Source organism: Electrona antarctica (assembly GCF_951216825.1).
Source record: "Electrona antarctica genome assembly, chromosome: 15".
In the NCBI taxonomy this organism is placed as follows: domain Eukaryota; kingdom Metazoa; phylum Chordata; class Actinopteri; order Myctophiformes; family Myctophidae; genus Electrona; species Electrona antarctica.
The window spans coordinates 18,979,590-19,001,804 of record NC_136796.1 but is presented as its reverse complement, the minus strand read 5'-3'; the positions used below and the strand labels follow the sequence as shown (position 1 = coordinate 19,001,804).

At 43.1% G+C, this 22,215-nt stretch overlaps 1 protein-coding gene across 2 annotated transcripts in view; it reads right to left on the bottom strand.

Annotated features, from left to right (window-relative positions):
- LOC306938975 (receptor-type tyrosine-protein phosphatase U-like) overlaps positions 1 to 22,215 on the bottom strand; it is a 171,716-nt gene that overhangs the window by 24,241 nt on the left and 125,260 nt on the right. For both annotated transcript variants that reach the window (XM_079523391.1, XM_079523392.1), the window contains 8 exons: positions 20,260 to 20,296; positions 16,359 to 16,497; positions 13,548 to 13,577; positions 12,944 to 13,104; positions 11,803 to 12,011; positions 8,995 to 9,052; positions 7,829 to 7,905; positions 1,306 to 1,342 (listed from right to left, as the gene is read on the bottom strand). In XM_079523391.1, the coding sequence (XP_079379517.1) occupies positions 1,306 to 1,342; positions 7,829 to 7,905; positions 8,995 to 9,052; positions 11,803 to 12,011; positions 12,944 to 13,104; positions 13,548 to 13,577; positions 16,359 to 16,497; positions 20,260 to 20,296 (748 nt within the window). The remainder of the gene's footprint in view (positions 1 to 1,305; positions 1,343 to 7,828; positions 7,906 to 8,994; positions 9,053 to 11,802; positions 12,012 to 12,943; positions 13,105 to 13,547; positions 13,578 to 16,358; positions 16,498 to 20,259; positions 20,297 to 22,215) is intronic.

Sequence of the window (22,215 nt, the reverse complement as noted above, 5' to 3'; positions counted from 1 at the left end):
GAAATGCATTGGGGCGGCCATGACACTTACAACTTGTTTACTGTACATCTACCATGCAACATTGTTGTATGCTAGATGTATAGGTGTGAGTGAGGCCTTATTCAATCGCGCAATTGTTTTTTGTTTACATCTGTTCTAGATGATATGACAGCAACACTCCATGCATTGTTGACACTGCACTCTTCCTGGTCTACGTGTGCTGACGTTAGACCCCTCCTACGCTTTTCTTAAAGGACCAGCCCTATATCTTTATTTATTTTTGTATATATATTTTTTGGGTCAATATACATATTATCCACTTACTTTTGTAAAAATATATCTATGCTCAATTATGCTCAATAAATATATTCTAAATTAATTTAAGAGATGTCTGAATGAAACATGTTTACTAGAGTTGCATGTGTAGTGTACCATAGACTGCTCTGTGTGTGTGTGTGTGTGTGTGTGTGTGTGTGTGTGTGTGTGTGTGTGTGTGTGTGTGTGTGTGTGTGTGTGTGTGTGTGTGTGTGCGCGTGCGTGCGTGCGTGCGTGCGTGCGTGCGTGCGTGCGTGCGTGCGGACAGATGGTGTGAGGTGTGTGGGGGGAAGTGATGTGTGAAAGTGTGTGTGAGAGAAAAGGAGACAATATCATGACAACATGATTTGGGAAGCAGCAAGGTTGCAACCAAAGTCATAAAATAGACAGAAATCAGAGGGGGATAGCACACTGAAGACACACACTGACTGAATAAACAGAAGAAGAAAGAATGCTGTCTTCTAATTTGGTTGTTATTTGGGTTTGTGTGAATGTATGTTTGTGCCTGCGATGTGATAATTTGCAGGCGACGCGGTCATTTCTATAACGTACAGAATAATAATGCACCACCGCCTGTCCTCTACAGCAGAAAGACACAAAGTAACCATTTCACACAGAGACACAGTCGGTGGTGTGACAGTGTCAGACTGACTGACGGTTACAGTGAGTTATTATGGGAGCGTTTGATGGTGGATCGGAGAACATGACGCAGGAGACAGCCAGCTGTAGCGTGATGAAACATCGGCTCCCCTGTTGTTTACACATTAATTATTCAAACAGCTCATTTCAATATCGACAGCCGATGTGTGGAGGAGGAAGAAGTGTCCAAACTAAGAACGTGTCCTCACAAACACAAGAAAACAGACCATGCACCACCAGTCGTATGTGTTATACTGTATGGATTATGGAAGCATATAGCTGCCCTAATTAAAATTAAATGGCAAATACAAAATGTCAATTGAAATAAGAGAAATGCTTTTTAATCTTCAGGTAATTGTGTGTGAGACTCACCCTGGGTGGCGATGAAGTGGTTGGATCGCTGGTAGCCCTGTATGAAGTTGACAGGAGGAGAGGAAAGAGGTTGGAGGAAACAGTGTGTCAATAATGATAAAAATCACAATACGAACAAAGATTCTGGGACCTCTAACCCTCATTTGGCCATATTCAGCAACAAGTCAAGTCTCATTGGTCTAAGAGCTTCGGGGGTCGGTAGCAGTAAAATGACGGCTGCACTTTTTAAAATTCAAAATATTTCACAGGCCACAAAACCAATCCGTGCTCTGCCATCGACTATTCATTTTTATTGAGGCACCGCTTGCTTCTCTTTTGTTGTGATATCTCACATAAACTCATGAAATGATGGTCTTTGTTCCTGCCGGCGTCTGTGAGCCGGGTCATTATGAACAGAGTGAGAGAGCTGCATGCCAACAGTGGCTGGCTGCCAGCTCCCAGCATGCATCTGGGTCCCCTAGTCGACCATAAATAGACAGTGAGTGATCTTTGACTTATTATACCTGAGTGACTCTGACTTTGAACTGGCTGAATGTCTCTTTTCTCCTCAACTATGTAACAGCTATGATACAGTGTGATTTGTCTGAAAAGTTATTTGTGGTGTCTAAACTCTCATAAGTTTAAAATAGCACATCACCCATGTTCAGCCTTATCCTCTTCACATAACTGAACATTACTAATGTTCATTGCGAGATGGCACAATACTGCCAGGACTGTGGACAGCTCAGAAGCCTGCCTACCAGTGACATTAATGATACACAGGTTAGGTAATTTCATTATTTCAAACAAGATTTTCAAAAGAAAACAATCAATTTGTCTTAAAGCCGTAGTGAAACAGAAATGGTGGACATTTTATTTTGAAGTTTCAGACGGTCTCAAGTTGAAACACCGCTATGAAGTTTCTGAACCAATCAGAGCGTTGCATCCCTTCAGGGGATGGGACGGTAGCTAGGGACGGTAGCTATGCTACGCAGGACAGCGTGTGGATGTTTGTTTACAAATCTGATAGTCGGCCAGCTTTAACAGTTTACTCTTATGTGGCTTATTTCTACCCTATAATGTTTTCAGATACATTTTTTAGCGTGATGATTAAGTTGAAACCGAGTAATACACTCTCTGGATGTTACCTTGAATGGGAATAAAAACGGAAGATTTCTGTAATCAGTAGCAGCTGTGCAGCCTGTGCTGGACGGATGCGGAGATATGGGGAATTAAACGGGTGAGCTTCATTTTTATTGGCTTTTATCGATGTGGGCCTCGACACGTCATCACGCAGCACGTTTTCGTTTTCAGGAAGTAATACAAAATATATTTTTATGGACGTTTGCTATAAAAACACACAAAAATGAGAGTTTTCCCATTTTTTTGGCATCCATTGTTAGGTATGACCATATGATGACCACGGATATGGTCTAAAAGTGTGAAAAATTTTCATTTCACTACACCTTTAATGCAAGCAAATTGGCCTCCATTTCAGCATCCTAATGTTCCAGGAACAGAAAGGCTCTAGTTTCTATCAGCTTAGAATCCTTGTCAATGATGTCATTGGTAGGCAGGTCAGATCAACATATGGAATGTCAGAACAGGTCAGCTCCATATATGGTGATCTAAGGGTGGCAGCGGGGGCAGTGTCTTGAATATACAGGGTTTGATGAGGTCTGGCCATATTTTGGAGCGTGTCTTATGTACAGGGTTTGATGAGTTCAGATCAACATATGGAATGTCAGAACAGGTCAGATATGGAGATGTAAGGGTTTGAGGTCTAATGGTATAGACCAGGTCTTGCTGGCCGGCTCCATATATGCAGTTCTAGGTGATGATCCAGTCTTCTCCATGTATGGTTATCCAGGGTTTGATGAGGTCAGTGTTGTGATCTTCATATTTGGAGCGTGTCACAAAATGTGACACTGACGACCATATCTGGTGATGTGACGTGTCACGAGGCGTGACATACTGATGGCCATATATGGTGGCATGACGGAGTCACTGACAGAATCACTGACAGTTTTTTTCATAGTAATCTGCGACCTATGGTCGCAACAAGGTTGAAAATGGGTGAAGTCCTTCTTTAAGCCTGGTATTGATTGCCGGTGTAGAGTGATTCCAACTCCTGTTTACACATATAATGCACACATGCACATACACAGTCAAATTGTCCCACTTACTGTACTTAATCCCATTCAGCCAGGCAGCTAACCAGAATTACATTCTGTAACTGTTATCACGGTCAGACTCAGAATACATTACAGTTTCGAATATGGCAATATGGCATAGCAATTTCCATTGCTATGGAAAAGTGCAGTGAAGTGATTCCCATCAGCCTTTTTGGTACCGAACTCCCACAGACCAACTGGTTTCATGTCTGTTACCGTGGCAACCACACAGCCCAACAAGAGGCAAGCAAGGACACAAAACAATTTCACCAGACAGATGGAAAGAAAAAAAAAACATAACATGCACAGTAGGCTAATCAAAATCAATTACCTCCAAAAGTAAGAAAGAAACCTTTGCGTTTTTTATTTATTTTTATCTGCCAACACCCCGAGAATAGAATCAAAGCAAATCTAAATTCAGTGTGTGCACTAAAGAATAGTCTAAAATCTCCCAAAGAACAAAGAGTACAGTACATTTCCCGTAGTCCTTCTTGGTATAGTAGGAGGACGTTTGATTGGACCAAACAAACACTACAATAGCCAGAATACTCCACTCTAGAATTACGACAATCTGACTGTAATAGGTCAGATTCTTCCCGATTGGTTGTCTCTCGCTTGGCCACGGGGGACGTTAAGAAAGCTAACTGCAATTCCGCCTCTCGTTGCCGTATTTTGGGGGGTAAATGTATTCTAGTTTATACGAGTTGACAAAGTCAGACTCTGTAGTTCACCTTACACGCCAGTGACATCACTGGGACACTGTAACATGGGACTTTGTAAAGCCAGTGGTGGAGTCACGGGGCGAACTTGTAGCCACCATCAAATACAGACATGATGTGACCTAGTGGATCCTTCTATATAATGCATGATGTGACCTAGTGGATTCTTCTACGTATGCACAATGTGACCTAAATGGATTCTTGTGTGTGGAGTCTCTCAGCCAGGTCTGTGTCAGGATGCATCAACATCTAACTCCAGGTGAGGATCTGATTACACATTCAAGAAGGGAGGTGGAGAGCAGCCACAGGCAGTTTGTCTCAATTAAACTGGGAGGAATAGCAATGGTCAGGAAGGCTCATCAGAGGAAAGGATGGTTGCTGGGCGGGGGGACACGAGGCATGGAGAGCTGGCAGGGACACAGAGAAGGCAATAGATGGGGGGGGGGGGGGATAGATGGAAAGAGAAGAGAAGCCAAGTACTTACTTCCCTGTTTATCCGAATCTAAGAGACGCCAAAGGTTGTGGAGGGGGGAGTGGAAAGAAAAGAAAGAGAGAGAGAAGAGGGAAGGCAGGGAGGAAACAAGAGCTAGTTATTGTGTTCACAGAACAGTGGGAGGGAGAGGGAGATTACATTCTAGTGCAAAACGCACTGCTGGCCATCGGCGCATCAACACAGCATTGTCTCCGGTAGCAGATTCCCAAACTGCAGACTAGTCCAAAAATGTTGTCAATGCACAGTGGACGAGGTGAGACTGATCGTTGAGAAACACAGAGAGTTGTATCCCTTCATTATAAAAAAAAACCTTGCCAAAAAGAGAATGCCTGGTGAGCCAAAGCTCTGGAGATTAGGTTATTCAGGTGAGGAATCAAGTTGCCTGGAATACTCAGCAACCACAAATGTCCCACACTGCATGTGTTCTCGATGCAACATGCGACAGCGTGGCACTTCAGTTGATGTTCATGCAATTCATGTGTTGCACTTCAAACATGCAGTAATCCTGGTGTCTAAACTGCCTCCCCGTGGTCAGCCGGGGCACCTGATGGAGGGGAAAGGAACTGGTTGGAATAACGTGTTCCTTTTACGCCCGTCTAAACGGGGAAACTCCCCCCCGTCAGGTGAAAAGACTCGTCATACATAGAAGGAAACATGAGGTCAGTACGTTGCTCTCCCCAGGTTGGCAGAGAGAGTCTAGGATTACATTAGACACGTAATTCACACTGGGTGAAAAAAAATGGGTTGCAAAATCGTGGGATAAAAATGTATTAAACAAAATCACAAGTGAAGTGAGTGGTTCAACTCCGTGTGGGGGTCTCCGGGGGGGTCCGCGTTCCAGACCCACAGGAACGCATAAAGGGTGCCGGCCCGGTTCTGGCGAGCCGCCCCGCGTCCGAAGCGGTCGAGAAATGACAGAGTTACCATGTGGGGGTCCCCGGGGGGTCCCTGGGGGTCCCCGGGGGGGTCTCCGGAACATCCAGACCACCAGGAACGTTCCGGTTCCAGCGAGCCGCCCACATCCAAAACGGTCGAAAAATGACAGAGTTAGCGTGTGGGGGTCCCCGGGAGGGTCCCTGGGGGGTCCCTGGAACATCCAGACCCCCAGGAATGCGGCCAGGGGGCTGGCCCTGTTCCGGCGAGCCGCCCGCATCCAAAACGGTCGAGAAATGACAGAGTTAGGATGTGGGGGTCCCCGGGGGGGTCCCTGGAACATCCAGACCCCCAGGAATGCGCCCAGGGGACCGGGCAAGCCGCCCCGCGTCCGAAACGGTTGAGAAATGGTGAAAACCAACCAAGCTATCTGACCCAGGGACAGACAGACCCAGGGACAGACATAGCTGTGTAATGGAGTGGTTGCACCACTCATCACATATAGGCCTTTAAGGTTATTTTTTTATATTAAAATGTAAAAATATGTATTTGTGAATTTGAGCTATATGCCACTTTGTAATGTTGACATTTGCCAAAAAAAACTATTGACTTATTTATAGCCTACTATTGGAGAACCACTTGAGTTCTCCACTCAAGTGTGTAGATGTGTGTATTCATTATTGCTGAATACGGTCTACCCCCAATCCTCACATTGTCGTTTTGCCTGCATCCTGTAAATAAAGGCTTTGATTGTCCGAGATGGTGACTCAGCAGTGAGGTTAAATAGCTCCTCTTCAAACCATCTCCATCCACATAACGCTGCTGCGTCAGGCATCTACAACCAATCCAGTCCTCATTGTCCTCCTTATATCTGCTTTTGTCAAAGACACAATGGTGAAACTAAAGGCCCCAATACAGTATTCATTGAGTAGAACAAGCCCTATCGAACCGCTTCACTTTCACATCTATTATAAACACTTAACGTGACTGCATCCTGTGCTAAAATGGAGCCCGAGTTCTTAAAGAGATGTTTTTCAGTGCCAGCTCTGAATGACCTTTACTTTATGAGCTAACAGCAGAATAAAAAGGTGTTTGTTCTTCAGAACCTGTAGGTCCATGTGGTACGAAGCTGCTGTGATGTGATGTGACAGGTGCTACGCTCTGCCGCTGGGATTGGAGAGGCTTGCTGAGATCTTCACCGCAGTTGAACCGCTGGTGTGATCAAAACCAACAACAGATGAGAGGATCAAGCCTGTTTTATTGGAGTCGACTCTGTGGCGCCATGCGGCGCCGTGTTGCCTAAGACGAGCGTTTCTGTGAGTCACCACGCTAGTTCTCCACGCTTATTATTTTTAGTCAAGAAAAACATTACAGCTCTATATTCTGACAGTAATTGCTGTAGAGTGTTTTGTTCGGTAACCTTCTCAGCACTCCAGCTGTTTAGTAAACAGAAAAAGGATGCAAATTTGATCCAATCAGGAGAGAGAATCCCACAACGATAATGTATAAGCTTCAATTGTACAGTGTTCCAGTTCCAATTGTGTGTTCTCACCTTCTTTGTTCCATCACTTCCAATTTGTGCTTGTTTATCCTGTCTCCAGTAGGAGTTCTCTCTACGGCATAGAGTCTACGCCGATTGGATTAAATTGGTATCGCGACCTGGAAAAGCATTTTTTGTTTGCTACAGAGCTGGAGAGGCCCCTGTTGCTGAACAAACACGCTCTGAGCCTTGCGATGGTGAAATAACCCAGTGTGAGACAGCGGACACGTCCTCAGACACACAGAAAACGTCCAGAGCATCATGGGTCAATCCCAGCTCTAATGGGGGTCCAGTAGGGGACCATTGTTTGTTTGGACACGGCAGACACATGGATAAAGAACAAACTGAAGGGAAGGAGGTGGCGGTTAAAGAGACTTACATCGATGTAGTTGGATAAAGAACAAACTGAAGGGAAGGAGGCGGCGGTTAAAGAGACTTACATCGATGTAGTTGGATAAAGAACAAACTGAAGGGAAGGAGGCGGCGGTTAAAGAGACTTACATCGATGTAGTTGGATAAAGAACAAACTGAAGGGAAGGAGGCGGCGGTTAAAGAGACTTACATCGATGTAGTTGGATAAAGAACAAACTGAAGGGAAGGAGGCGGCGGTTAAAGAGACTTACATCGATGTAGTTGGATAAAGAACAAACTGAAGGGAAGGAGGCGGCGGTTAAAGAGACTTACATCGATGTAGTTGGATAAAGAACAAACTGAAGGGAAGGAGGCGGCGGTTAAAGAGACTTACATCGATGTAGTTGGCGTTGACATAGTCAGAGTTGGGGTCTGCCAGCAAAGAGTGCAGTTTGACTCGATGGCGGTCGTCTGCATGAAGAAAGAACACGTTATAGCACTCTAACTTACTGGTTCCCAAATACTGGGCTAATTATTATTTCAAAACATTTTCAAAAAAGCAAAACCTTTCATAAATTAAAAACAAAATTCAATGATTCTCTCAGTAATTTCATGAAGAAATTAAAGAAAATCTAAGAAATTCCATAAATTAGAACAAATATTTAAGAAGTAGTCAAAATAGAAGTAGTCAAAATCTATTTTCGCTAGCTTGGATCACATGGGGTCAAGTTTGGGAACCACTGCTCTAACTGTATTATCTGGATTTTAACAGACTTAAAGGAAAGCACCACTATAACATGTATGGATGTTTAGTCAATTAAGTGAAATTGATAACTAAATGGAATAATTATTCAATATAGTGAATTAATAAGTTAGATGACGACTTAATTGCATTTTAACTTAAAGGATGTCTACTCTGAATTGTGTGTATGTTTAGTCAATTTATGACATTAGTGTTGACACTTTATTATTACATGCAATAATGGCTGAGAAAAATATGTTTTTGTCCACTGACACTTTGCTGTCTAGTCCTATAATACCCAGAATCCAGTGTTTAGGCCTGACGTCGAAATAAAAAAATCATTCGCTCTGAAAGAATATATATTCAAAGATTTGCGCCGCATTTTCACGATCTTTCAAAAATAGCAGACCTACAAGCACTGAGTGGCGCGCTATGAGCTTGTAGATCTGCTATTTTTCAATAGCTAAAGTATAACATAATGCTTAGTTAAAACACCAAAAGGGGTTCCCGTCCAGAATGGGTTAAGTCTTGGTTCTCAATCTGTTCTGCAGACCACTGCCTCTATTGGTAGAGGGGAGAATGGCTGTAGTTTATGTGCATATCTCACTGGACCATCTTTTGATCTGTTTTGACTGATAAAGACATGTACATATTCATTGTTATTAAAGGAATGGGCTGCTTTTTTCAACCATAACAGTTGAATGGTATATGTCATTATTATTATGACATATACAACAAAATTGTTTTCCAATGGAGGTGTCTTCTTTCTGAAATGTGTCCGATGCCTACTGTACAGTATGTTGCTAATTGTGACTTACGGTTCATTCCTTTATTCTTGTCCTTTTTCTTTGTCGCATCCCAGCCATCGAAAAAACTCTGCAAAGTAAAAGCAAAAAAATAATATTATAAGCATAATTAGGCAAAGATGTATCCTGCCATTGAAGTACAGTAACCAGGGGCCAGATTCACTGAGGCAATTTACACCCAGGTGTAAAGAAAGTGACTAAAGGAGTGTGTATTTTCGGTATGCTCGATCTCGCGTGTCCTTCACCAAAGGTGGCGTAATGGCTTCATTTGTGCGTATTGCGGCTGTAGCTCATTTTTGCCTCACAGTCACGGGGACTCGCTATTTCCCAAGCGTTTCACCGTGTGTAGTACAACATCTCCGCCTATTTTACCTCTATAAATGGTAATCCCATGTGCAAAACACAAGGAGATCACTGAAGAAGGAAAGGCCAAAAAAAAAGAATTACAGCTATCTCGTTTGATATCATTAAAAAAAGACCTAAAGACTTGTATAGTGCACGTCTAAGGCCACCCATGGGGGGGGAATTAGAAAAGACGTGTATACACGTCATTAGCACAATTAGTGTTGAATGCCCCTTTTTCATACACGTCACACGCCTCGCAGACATGAAACCGAAAGCAGCTTGTAGTCTTAGCAGCTGGCGATGTTTACCTTTTGCCAGTAATTTTTCTGCCATTGACTTGGCCTGAAAGTTTGTACGGAATATATTGTTCTGTTATAAGTCCATTGGGGGCACACTCAAAGCCACGCGCTGGAGCGGCTAGCGCCGCTCGATGTAGTGGTTATTTAAAAGAAAATGTAAGGTCATGTTAACTTTATACTCAAGTATTTTTTATTTTTTTTAAAGATATATTTTTTGCGGCTTACGCCTTTTATTGTTTTTTTGAAGGGACAGACAGTAGGCTGACAGGAAACGGGAGAGAGATGGGGGAAGACATGCAGTAAAGGCCGTGTCGGGCTCGGGAGTCGAACCCGCGGCACACTGCGACTGGATTACCAGTCGGGTGCCCAGACGGTTACGCCACCGCCTGGGCTATACTCAAGTATTTGGGTACTTTGTCCACCACCCACTAAATGTGGGTGTGCAAAACAAAAAAGGCGAGATCAATGATACCAGCACTGACCCGGTGGGAAATAAGCATTATGAAGTGTGACAGCAGTGTGCACGCTGATTCTATTCATACTGTTTATTCCTCCAGGCGAGGAGGATGAGGAGCCAGACTGAAAAAAGTCACCCATGTATTGATTCTTGGGAGGTGAATTTGTTGGGCCCCCAGGGAATCATTTAATGAATCTAAAAATGTGTATCTGGATTCCTGCAGGTGTATGTGCATAAGAAGAAGAAAAGGACAAAAGAAAGTCTTATCGCCACCGGCAGAAGTGAGAAAGTTCAAAGGGAAATAACGGGGACTATATTTGTAAAAGGCCTAATTACAGTGCCAGCAATACTATCTTATCTCAGCCATGAGAAATTAAACTAGACTTTATTGCACACTGATAAAAACGTCCGGTGCAGTATTACGTAATGTATGACATTACCCTAGTCTCGGACACAGTGGAGAGAGGAAGGGAACTACTACTGGTGGTAGAAATGGAGTGCCGGAACATCAGCTTCAAGCTCAATGCAGAGACAACTCAAAGTTATGGCACTCAAGACAGAACCATTGCTACCGCCAGCAGGAAGGTGTGCGAGGGAGTGAAAGACTTCATGCGGGATGAGGAATAGTGTGGAAATTCTGTGCTGGGCCATGACCACGGAATGGAGTCAGTACGCTACCGCAGAGACATGGACGTAAAATAGGAGGAAAGGGCATCTACGCAAGAATGCTATCAATGGCTCTGGGTGTCACTTGGGCGGACCACATCAGACTAGACCTCCCGTAGGTCATGGACAAGCTCAGGGAGATCAGGATGAGGCTGGCTGGCCACTGTGTCAGGCACTTGGAACCGATGGCGATCTGTGGGAGATAACCCAAGGCTAAGCTAGCAGGCAGTGTTGCCATGACTGCTTATTATAAGCGACTTAGGGCTAGTTTTTCCAGTAAAGTTGCTTGAAAATATAGTTTTTTGGGTCTTGTTTCTAAAGTGTAGTTGAATTACTTTTTATGAATCAATGATCAAAACACTTATATTATAAAAAAGAAAAAAAAATGCCCAAACCAGATTTGTTTTAAATAAAACCTTTTCCCAAGATTGTTTGTAAAATAGCAGATGCTCATTTGTGGAGTGGCTACATTTGGGGTTGTTTTCATAGACCTGGTTGCTTGATTCTCTTGCACAACCTGGCAGCAACAGCAGCTATGAGGGGAAACAGGTGCACCACCTGAATGGAGACACACTGCAGCGTGACAGCAGAGCCAGAACACTGCAGAGCTCCAGACCCTGATGCTGCAATAGGACTGGAGGGGGCCTGAGGCATCCTAAGTTGGTGTCGGCTAGTCCGCACAGCCTTCATCGCATTATGTACAGTTGGGTGCCACCGATATTGTCCCTTATCATTTGACCCATTTAGGCCTGATCTCAAAATTTAAAAAAAATCTTCTAAATCCTCCAGTTTTCTGAAATAAATATTTTCACGATTTTTCAAAAATAGCAGACCTACAAGCTCGTAGCGCGCCACTCGGTGGCGCGCTATGAGCTTGTAGATCTGCTATTTTTCAATAGCTAAATTATAACATAATGTTTAAAACACCAAAAGGGGTTCCCGCCCAAAATGGGTTAACTGTCCTTTTGCGCAGATCACGCAAACCTCAGCAAAAAGGAAAGGACAATATCGATGGCCTCCAACTGTATGTAAGCAACCCCTCCCCCCCCTCACCTCATACTCCTGCTTGAAGCCGTATCCCTCGCCGGTCTTCATCTGGTTGATGTGTTGGAGGAGGTCAGCCACGCGTACCGCTGGGTGGAGCTGACCCGTGTGATAGGGAGAGCTCTTCCTCCGACAGAGGCGGTGAGGGGAGGAGCCTCCCAGGAGGCTGCTTGATTCGTTCACAGAGGTACGCTGTTCATCTGGGCACACGGTGAAGTCTGTGTTAGCAAACATTTCAAACTCAATGAATGCACACGTGATATATGTATTTATAATATACACATTATAAATACTGTATTATATATTTCTACCGTCTTTTCGCCCAGGTGGACGAGGTTGTGAGGTTAGGTTTAAGCATAGTGTTTGTGAGGTTAGGGTTAAAGTTAGGCATAGTGTTTGTGAGGTTAGGGTTATATGGTTAGGTTTAGGCATATTTGTTGTGCCAAAGAAAGATATGGTGTATTTTCGATTGGTGCCTTTTGACTCAAAGGCTTTCAGCTTTCAGGAATATATTTTAATATTCTAACCACACCTGGGGGTCTATTAGATATATATATATATATATATATATATATATATATATATATATATACACACACACCAACACGTTGGCCAACTGGCATTAAGGCATAATAGATAAAGAATTTTGGTGTCATAATTTATTATGCAAGTTAACTCCAGTTGAGTTAGAAGAAGAAAAAGTGATGATGTTTTATGTAGCCACACCCACCAGTTCATTAAGTACACCTGGTTTTCACCATAGCACCACCCACCTGAAGTTAAGCCTCATATCACCCAAAGCTGTGTGTTGTATGATAATGGGGGAGGGGTTAGGGGAGGGATTAGGGTTATGATGTCACAAAAATTGTGTATTTTCGATTGGTGCCTTTTGACTCAAAGGCTTTCAGCTTTCAGGAATTTATTTTAATATTCTAAACACACCTGGGGATCTATTAGAGCAGGGGTTATTGGCGAGACATGACCAAAGCATTTCCGGAGGTCCCCAGCCAAAAACGTTGAGAACCCCTGTATTAGAGCAATGTTAACTCCATAGACACATACAAAACCGGGAAAAAATCACGGCACTCCATCTTTAAAATGTTTGACACATGGTTTTCAGAGAGAAGTCGCGAAGTTGTGTCTCTCTTACTTCGAGTGTTACAGCCATGGGCGTCCATGAAAGAGTGCGCCATCTTCTCATCTTGCTGCAGGGTACTCTGGTCCGTCATGCTGCAATCCAGAGAGCTCAGTTTACGACCTTTCTCCTGACGATACGCCATGGCCGCCTTATTGATGCTCACCTTCTTCCTACTGAACAGGAGACGGGGGCAGAGAGAGAGAGAGAGAGAGAGAGAGAGAGAGAGAGAGAGAGAGAGAGAGAGAGAGAGAGAGAGAGAGAGAGAGAGAGAGAGAGTAGGAGAAAGTGGAGGGGGCATGAGGGAGGGAGGGAGTGAGTGAGTGAGTTGGAGGGAGTCAGTAGGGTAGGGAGAGAGTGATTGAGGAGATGAAAAATTGGATGGAATGGAGAAAATAACAGGAAAGAGATTGAAAACGGGTGAGGGATGGAAAGTGAGATTTGGTGATACCAAGAGAGGTGTTAAGGGAGAGTGACGGGGTAGTCAGGAAGAAAAGAAAGAAAGAAAGAAAGAAAGAAAGAAAGAAAGAAAGAAAGAAAGAAAGAAAGAAGTGAGTAAAGAGATGAGGTGGATTTGTTCTTGGACAAGCAACGTCAGTATGACAGAGAAGTCACTTACGGGTAGTAAGGGTAAGTATAGAAGTCCCTTCTGATTAGCATGAAGGAGAGAGAGAGAGAGAGAGAGAGAGAGAGAGAGAGAGAGAGAGGAGAGGAGAGGAGAGAAAAAAATAAATGTGATCATGGTTTATCAAGATGGCCGTCAGGAAGACAAATGAAGATGCCCAGTGTGTTGGAATGTAAGGCAAGTACATAAGTGGCTAAATATAAATGCATCTGCTCTCTCTCTATCTCTCTCTATGCGGCATGTGGTCGTCTAGCTAGCATTGTGCCCCTATAGCGTCTCCCGGTCTCTCCTATTCTATTGGAGAAGAAAATCCCAATGGTGGGGGGGGGGGGGGGCGGGGGGGTCTAAAAAAAAAAGAGAAAACATCCTTCCTAACCAATTACCAGCTCATCGAGTGGCACCTCACAGCTGCTGGCCTCATGTAATTGAGTGGCCAATGGAATAACACGCCCCTTGATGAAATATTTCACTCTCAGATGAGTGTCAAGACATTGCCTAGTGAGAGGAGGTAGTATACATCGCAGGTGCAGTTGACGGCAGAGATAATTTGCCGGTGAATGAATGAATGAATGAATTTTATTTATATAGCACCTTTCCAAACAAAAAGTTACAAAGTGCTTTACAGACAGGATTAAAAAACAACAATCATAAAGAACAATCAAGAACATCAGAAATTAATAAAGCATAACATCAGATCAAAACAAATCACGGAAAGAAAGAAAGGTAAATAAATGAAAAAAATATATATATACATACACACCTCCATATATGAATATATGCATATCTCCACATATACATATACATACATACACACCTACATACATATACACATGTACATACTTTCATACATAGACCCATACACACACACAGGTCTACATACACCTACACACATACATATAAGACTGAAATTAGGAAAAACACTTGACATACAGGTGTGTTTTTAAAAGCTGTTTAAAAGCGGGAACTGTCTCCGCTTGCCTAAGGGCCAAGGGGAGGGCATTCCAGAGCGATGGAGCGCGGGCCGCAAAAGACCGGTCACCTCGGGTGACAAGATGAGTTATAGGTGGAACTAGAAGGGCCCTATCTGCAGATCTGAGGCTGCGCACCGGCCTGTGGGGTCTTAGCAAGTCTGTGATGTAGCTGGGGGCTAGTCCATGTAGGGCTTTGAACGTGATCAATAAAACCTTAAAATCGATCCTGTAGCTCACAGGGAGCCAATGTAGGGTAGCCAGGATTGGCGTGATATGCTCACGTTTACGTGTGTTGGTGAGTAGGCGAGCCGCAGAGTTTTGCACCATCTGGAGACGTGCTGTGTTTTTTTTGCTCATGCCGGAATAAACAGAGTTACAGTAATCCAGTCGTGAAGAAATTAAGGAGTGTATAACTGTTTCTAGGTCTGCATGTGACAAAAATGATTTAATTTTAGCAATGTTCCTAATCTGGTAGTAGCAGGACTGGACAACTTTGGTAACTTGGGTGTTAAAGGAGATGTCAGGGTCAAAGAAGACACCCAGGTTGCGGGCTGATTGTGTAATGTTTGCAGATAAAGTGCCGAGTTCAGAGTGGAATGGGAGGGTGGAGTGTGGAGGACCGAAAATAATAACAATGATTTACAGTCATTCAATTTAAGGAAATTTTGCGACATCCAATTTTTTGTAAGTAGCCGATGTACATTTCCGGTAATACCAGGTTTTAGTGGGATGTACAATTGCGTATCGTCGGCATAGCTATGGAATTGGATGCCATGACTCCTAATGATGTTACCAATTGGCAACATATAAATAGTAAAAAGTATAGGACCCAGAATCGATCCCTGTGGGACGCCACATTTAAACAGGGCCTGAGAAGAGGAGGCCTCTCCAATTGCTACGGAGAAACTCCTATCTGTAAGGTAAGATCGGAACCACTCAAGTGCAGTGTTGTTTATGCCGACCAGGTTTCTGAGACGTTCAATTAAAATATTGTGGTCAACTGTGTCAAACGCACAGCTGAGGTCTAAAAGAAATAAAATTGAGCAGTCACCAGAATCTGCGTTTACAAGGAGATCATTAGTGACTTTTAAAAGTGCAGTTTCTGTGCTGTGTAAAGCCCTAAAACCAGACTGGAATGTCTCAAAGGTGGAGTTAAGATTCATAAAAGTAATCAGTTGATTGGACACAGTTTTTTCTAAAATCTTCGATAAAAATGGTTATTTAGAGATGGGCCTAAAATTGCTTAAAACTAGGGGGTCCAATGATGTTTTCTTTAAAAGAGGTTGGACTAAGGCCTTTTTAAAATTGGATGGAAATATGCCGGTGGACAGAGAACAGTTGATAATGGAGATAATGTTTGGGGCAACTGTCAGCAGGCCAATGATTCAAATGCTACTGGAGTGCATTTCGCATTCACTTTTCTTTTTTTTTTGGGGGGGGGTAATGGGTGGAATGGGGTTGCTCAGCCAGCACACAGACCTTAAAATTAAAAGATGAGATGGAACACAAAAGGTTGGCTGAAGCGTCAGAGAATGTAGGATTAATGCTCTGCTATTTCACTAACTCCACTTTCATTCTCATTGTCAAATGTATTTCTCAGTAGAGCACAGCTGCCAAAGTGGAATAGACTATTCCACTTTGGCAGCTGTGCTCTACTGAGAAATACAACAGAGATCTTATACTCCTGGATGTACAACTTAAGAGAACCACCAACTCCACACTGTAGATGTGGAACCAGCAGTACATGGATCATGGCTCTGACGTCAAATATGGAGTATAAATCACTTCAGACTGACCATCAAGACTTCAGACTGACCATCAGCACTGTACGTACCCCTTCTTGACAACGATGACAATGGCCCCCAGAAGCAGGATGAGGACCACCAGACCTCCAGCACAGGCTCCCAGGATCAAGCCCATGTCCTCTGCATGCTGGGATACCTCCAGAGCCCGCTTGGAGTCCTTGCATGCAGCTGCACAGAGGAACAAAGACATAGTGGATTTCATTCATTCTGCGTTTAATACAAGATAATAGTTTAATGTTCTGATAGTTCTATACAAAGTATAACTTTAAAATGTAACTTAAATGTGTTAGCTATTCTGACATTCACAAAAGACTATGGCTAAAAACTAAAAAAGAGAGCAACAAAGTCTGATCTAATTTACACATCCTACCTGGGTTGCGTATTTTTTCTTATACCGCATCAAATAAGAACTGTGGTCCAAAAATAAACAATATAATGTCGGGAGGTGTCTGTATCATTTACGATAGTCAGTCACAAAGTTATGTATCATATTTGATACATAACATCCTATTTGACACATAACAGTACATAACAGTAGTATTAGTAAAACCGCTGGGATCATTTGTTTATTTTTGGACCACAATGCTTATATGAGACGATTTTAAGAAACGCAATGTTATTCTCCATAGAGAAAATACTTCCGGGAACCTGTACTCCATTGCTGTCAAAATGAACACTGCTTCAATAATGATTCAATTACAATTAAACGCTTGTTTGCCTTACACTGCTGAAACATGCAACACCCCAGCAATGTTACTGTTACAGTGACAAATGAACATGAAAAACACAACATACAGGATCTTAGTGCCGACGACAGTGAAAATAAAATAAACTCCTTCCTTTTATCTAATTTATGAAGCATGTGATCAGTGATGGATAAAAACAGCTGCTAGGAGAAGCTACAGATGGCACTGGAGTATTTTATAATCCTACCGAGCTTCTTTTACCACTGCAAGAGCACAGAGGGAAGGTTTATCGGTGTAAAGGAGCCTATTATCCTCCTCCACCTACAATATGACGTTATATTCACCAGAGAGAGAGAGAGAGAGAGAGAGAGAGAGAGAGAGAAAGAGAGAGAGAGAGAGAGAGAGAGAGAAAGAGTGTGTAAAGGAGACCAAGAGACAGACAGAGAACAGGGTAGGGATAGTATGGTGCAGGATTTGTGACAATAGACCATTGATCCCGAGTGTGTTTGGCCCGGAGGAGCAGAACATGTCTCTCCATTAATGGATGCTTTCTCTAATTCAGGAAGGCTGTTTTCCACAGCAGACTCTGCGCCAGCCCATATGTCACCATCTTTACGCATCACTTGTCCCCACATTTCCATCACACCCAGCCAGGAGCTTGAAATCCCTCTCACAATGAATCATCATTTGGGCTTCCCTGGTGTTTCACCAAAGACAGAGCAGTGTTACTTGGTTGCTCATATTGGATGGCACTGCCAACTGAGTTGGAGTCAGTAGCCAAGTATATTACCACACACGCTCCGCTCCACTTATTCCCGAAATTCCCTTCATACTCTCACTTCCTCACTGCAATGAAGAGCTACTCCACACATCGTCTGAAAATGCTGTGAAATGATATTTCCCGGGGAGAGAAGAGAGAAGTATGTTTGGCCTGGAAGAGGACAACATGTCTCTCTGTTTATCTCAGTTAATGGATGCCCTCTCCCATTCAGGGAGGCTATTTTCCACGGCAGGCTCTCGACCATGTTATGTCACCATATGTCATCGTCTCTACGCATCGCTTGTCCCCATATTGTCATCACACGCACAGCCAGGAGCTTGAAACCCCTTTCTCAATGAATCATCATTTGGGCTTCCCTGGTTTTTCCCCAAAGACTAAATGAATTGACATAAAGGTTATAAGAATGAATGATACAGATCAGTCTTATTTGGTTGCACTAATGAGCGAAACAATAAACGCTAAAAATGAAACAACGCACATTGAGGTAGCTCTGCACCGCACGGACGTGTTGGAAAGCGTCTGTTGCCGGAAATCTGCTGTTAAATGGGTAGTGGGTAGACTTTTGCGTCGGGTCGCAAGTTGTACTGAAGCGTGGGATAGCAGCGGGGGCTTGTTGTTGAAAAAGACAGCAAGCCATAGGCTTTTTAGCACCATAATATCTGTCTGTCAGTGTCGGTTCTCAGGTGCATTCAGCAACCTTTTTTCACACCATCTCCAGAGTTCATTTGACTGACCTAATCTGCCATAGTCCTTTTGGTGGAGAGCTACCTTTAAAGGCAAACACATTTGAAGGATTTCACGTCGCATAATTGAACAAGACCATCTGTGACTACATTTGACTGAGGGACTGCCATTGGATTTTTTTTTAATTTTCGTCATATGAAAGCAGGGAATCATAGCTTCAAACTGACATATTGGTTGTTCAGTTTGACCCGCCAGTTTTGGAGATATGGCTTATAGAGTAATTGTCAGAAAACAGCGAGTTGAGAAAACCGGCTTGAAAGGTTAACTTCTGTGGTCTCTAACATTACACCTAGCTACATGTTTGGGCATTTATTTCATATTTACATGTCGATTTCAACTCTGACACTTATTTCAGACATGCTCTAGTATGTGAAGAGTCTGCCTGTGCTATTAACTCATTTTGGAGGGAAAAAAAATAAGTTTTTCTCCTCTGGTGAAAAGCTGTAATTTGCGCGATGGCAGGCTCTCAGTCAAATCTGGTCACATCTGTTCTCACGTGCCCGTTTCATGAGGGAAGGCAGACACCAAAAACAGGAAACTAGAATTGTTTGACTTGCCAGACAAATACTAGGTGAACAAGTGCCCACGCATCAACGAGAGTGCTGTCAGAGTTGGCAAGTTGTGGTGGCCAGTATACCTGTAGGTAACAACGTGAACTGTTGTGCCATGACAACGGATAGCAACGGATAGCAAGATAAGCAGTGAAAGGGGCTACTTTAAAACAGACAGATTCTAGACTCAACCCATAATCTGTAAACTAAATCTCTAAATAACTATCGCCACAGATCTCTGACTGGACATCTTGCTGACGTGAACCGCTCAGTCAATCAGGCCAACTGGATTGAAAATCAGGAAATAAACAACGCCATTCATTCTGCCCCAGATAAAATGTAATGCCTCAACTTCTACATGACACTCATTTGAAATGTCACAGACCCTAAATTTAGGGTTTGTGACTGTAGACCAAAGACCATGGTTTGGCCTGCCTGGGCTGAGGACTGGAGAGTTCAGGGAGAGGAATCCAATTTAACACAGCCCTTTCTCAAGAGCACTATGAGATTTGGACATAATTCGATAGGGAGGGGAAGAGAGTGGGCTATATATATAATACACCACCTTCCCTTCATCCGCTTACTCTCTCTCTTCCTCCCTGCTACCGTTTGAAATATAGGCTACCATCTCTCTCACCCTCTGCTCTGTCTCAAGGCGTCTCTCTTTCTTCCCTTCTCGTGAAGCAGAATATGCCACTGCATTCTCTTATTTCAAAGCCACCGTAACCTCACGGGGCAACGCCAATATGTCAATGTCAGTAATTGAAGAGTGAAAACAAAAAGTCGATGTCAGAGTGAAGCTGCATGACTGTTTAGCGTTCAGCTGTCTTGTGTCTGTTGTGCAGAGCAGCTCAGCAGACACACGTCTGACAGACAAAGCAGCATGCAAAACAACTCCAATGTCAAAACCCTGGAGCATCAGCTTGATCTGAGGACAGCTCTGTCACACACTGGAACACGCAGCCTTATACACAAATACTTTAAAGCACTTCAATAAGAAACTGTCAAATCAAACGGGTAACAGTCAGATCTGCAGTACGCAGTAAAATGTGTTGGCGTTAAATTAATGGTTTGTATTGTCTGTCCTTTGAATGAATAGAATAGAATAGAATAGAATAGAATAGAATAGAATAGAATAGAATAGAAAATAGAATAGAGACAAAGCTACCTTTGCGAGCAATCTGGATGCAGTTGATTCTCATCTCCTGTGGGGAAAAAAGAAACAAGTTTGAATAAAATGAACCTTTATCAGAATCAGAATCATTTTTATTTTAACATCACAGTTTTTAGTAAAAAGGTGTGTGAAATTCATTTTTGTGCACACAGAGAACGCCAACGTAACGACACGATAAAGCAACACAATCATTTTTCAAAACCAGATTGCCTTTCGGTTTTTCAGCATGAAAAAAAGCACCAATCTCTATGAATAAGGCACCACCACATTAAATAGTTTTATGTGAAGTATTTGTTATGCACGTTTTGGATGGTGTATTCCTCAATCAATGGATTGTGCAGAGTAGATTGGGGTCCCAGAGATAAATATTTGTGTCAAACTGGGGGTCCTTGAAAATAAAAAGGTTGATAATCAATGGTATATTGCTGTACTGAGCCTCCCTTGATATGTGATGGAGGAAATTGACGTTTCCCAGGGGTCGATATTTCAATGTGATGGGACAGATAACCCCCCCCCCCACCCACTCTTTCCCATGATATGAGGTCCACACATCTCATCCATGACTCCATGGGGCACATAGTCAAATGAATATTTAAAGATGATAAATCACACTTTATGTGCAATTACGCTAATCTGCGCTCCTAGAGTGGAGTCAGAACCGTTCTTTTTTAATTGAAAAAAAAAATCTAAAGTGGACTTTAATCTCCTCCTGTCTCTAGAGGTGGCAGATAAGTCATATTTACTGTACCTCCACCGAGAGATTATTAAAGCAGCTGCTGCTAATATGTCATCACATGTCATCTCCTGTCCTTTGTGTCCTCCTGGTCTAAACACTGTCCAGCAGCCTGCATGAGACGATATGAATCCAGCTGCCTCCCATCTAGAATTAGAAACACCTCCCTTTACCCCGCCAATAAATCCAGCCTTAACTGACAGAAAGCTACAGCTGAAGAATTCTGATGAACACAAACTGAAAAAGAGGTTTTTGAGGGGAAATCATTTATTCATTCAGTGATTGGTACAGGTGGGTTCAGAACAACAGACAGTGTTTCATAGATACATGAGTGTCACTAATCACGTGTCTTTCAGGCTCCACTGGAGTGGAGGCGTGCCACTGACACTAATTAGTTACACTTTTAATCCAGTGACAGCTCATGTCCAGAGTAACCTACATGTCATTTATCCAACACAATGGTCACCATAATTTGTCCCCCTCTCACTGCTAAACTGCCCACATCCCATTGAAGAAAAGAAAGCGCTGTCATTCAGAAAACCTGATCTGGGATTAAAGATCATAATTAACACCATAATAATAATTCAGAGGCTGTTTTGTCATTTGAATGGCAGCGAGAGTGCGACAAAGCACTGGTTCCAACAACGCCTTTCATTCGAATCTCATTTGGGATGAGAGCTCTTGATGTGAGGCTTACTGGTGGTACTCTGGATCAATAGGGAGAGATTTCAATCACATTTCACAGCACAGAGACACAGGGAGGCCTTGACCTTCAGCTCTCATTCATGAGGGTTCTACCCAAGGCCATCTCCATTAAACACACAAGAGGGAGATGGCTCTTCATTCCGTGAAAGACACAATCTATTGTTCTGTACATGTTCTCCTGCATATGAATGTGAAAGTGTAAACTACTTTTAATGTAACTGTACTGTATAGGATTCTAACGATTTAAAAATAATTACATTTTATTGTCTCCACCAGGCCGAAGGCATGGTGAGAGAGTATGTTTTGCACTCCGTCCGTGTGTGTGTGTGTGTGTGTCCGTCCGTGTGTGTGTCCGTGTGTCCTTCCGTCCGTCCGTTACCAGCTAATCTCCGGCACCGTTAACCCGGTCGATGCCAAACTTTGCACACACACTCCCTAGATGCCAACGATGAACCTCTGCCCCGCATTTTCCAGAACGGCCTGTTATAGCGCCACCATGAGGCAGCTTTTCA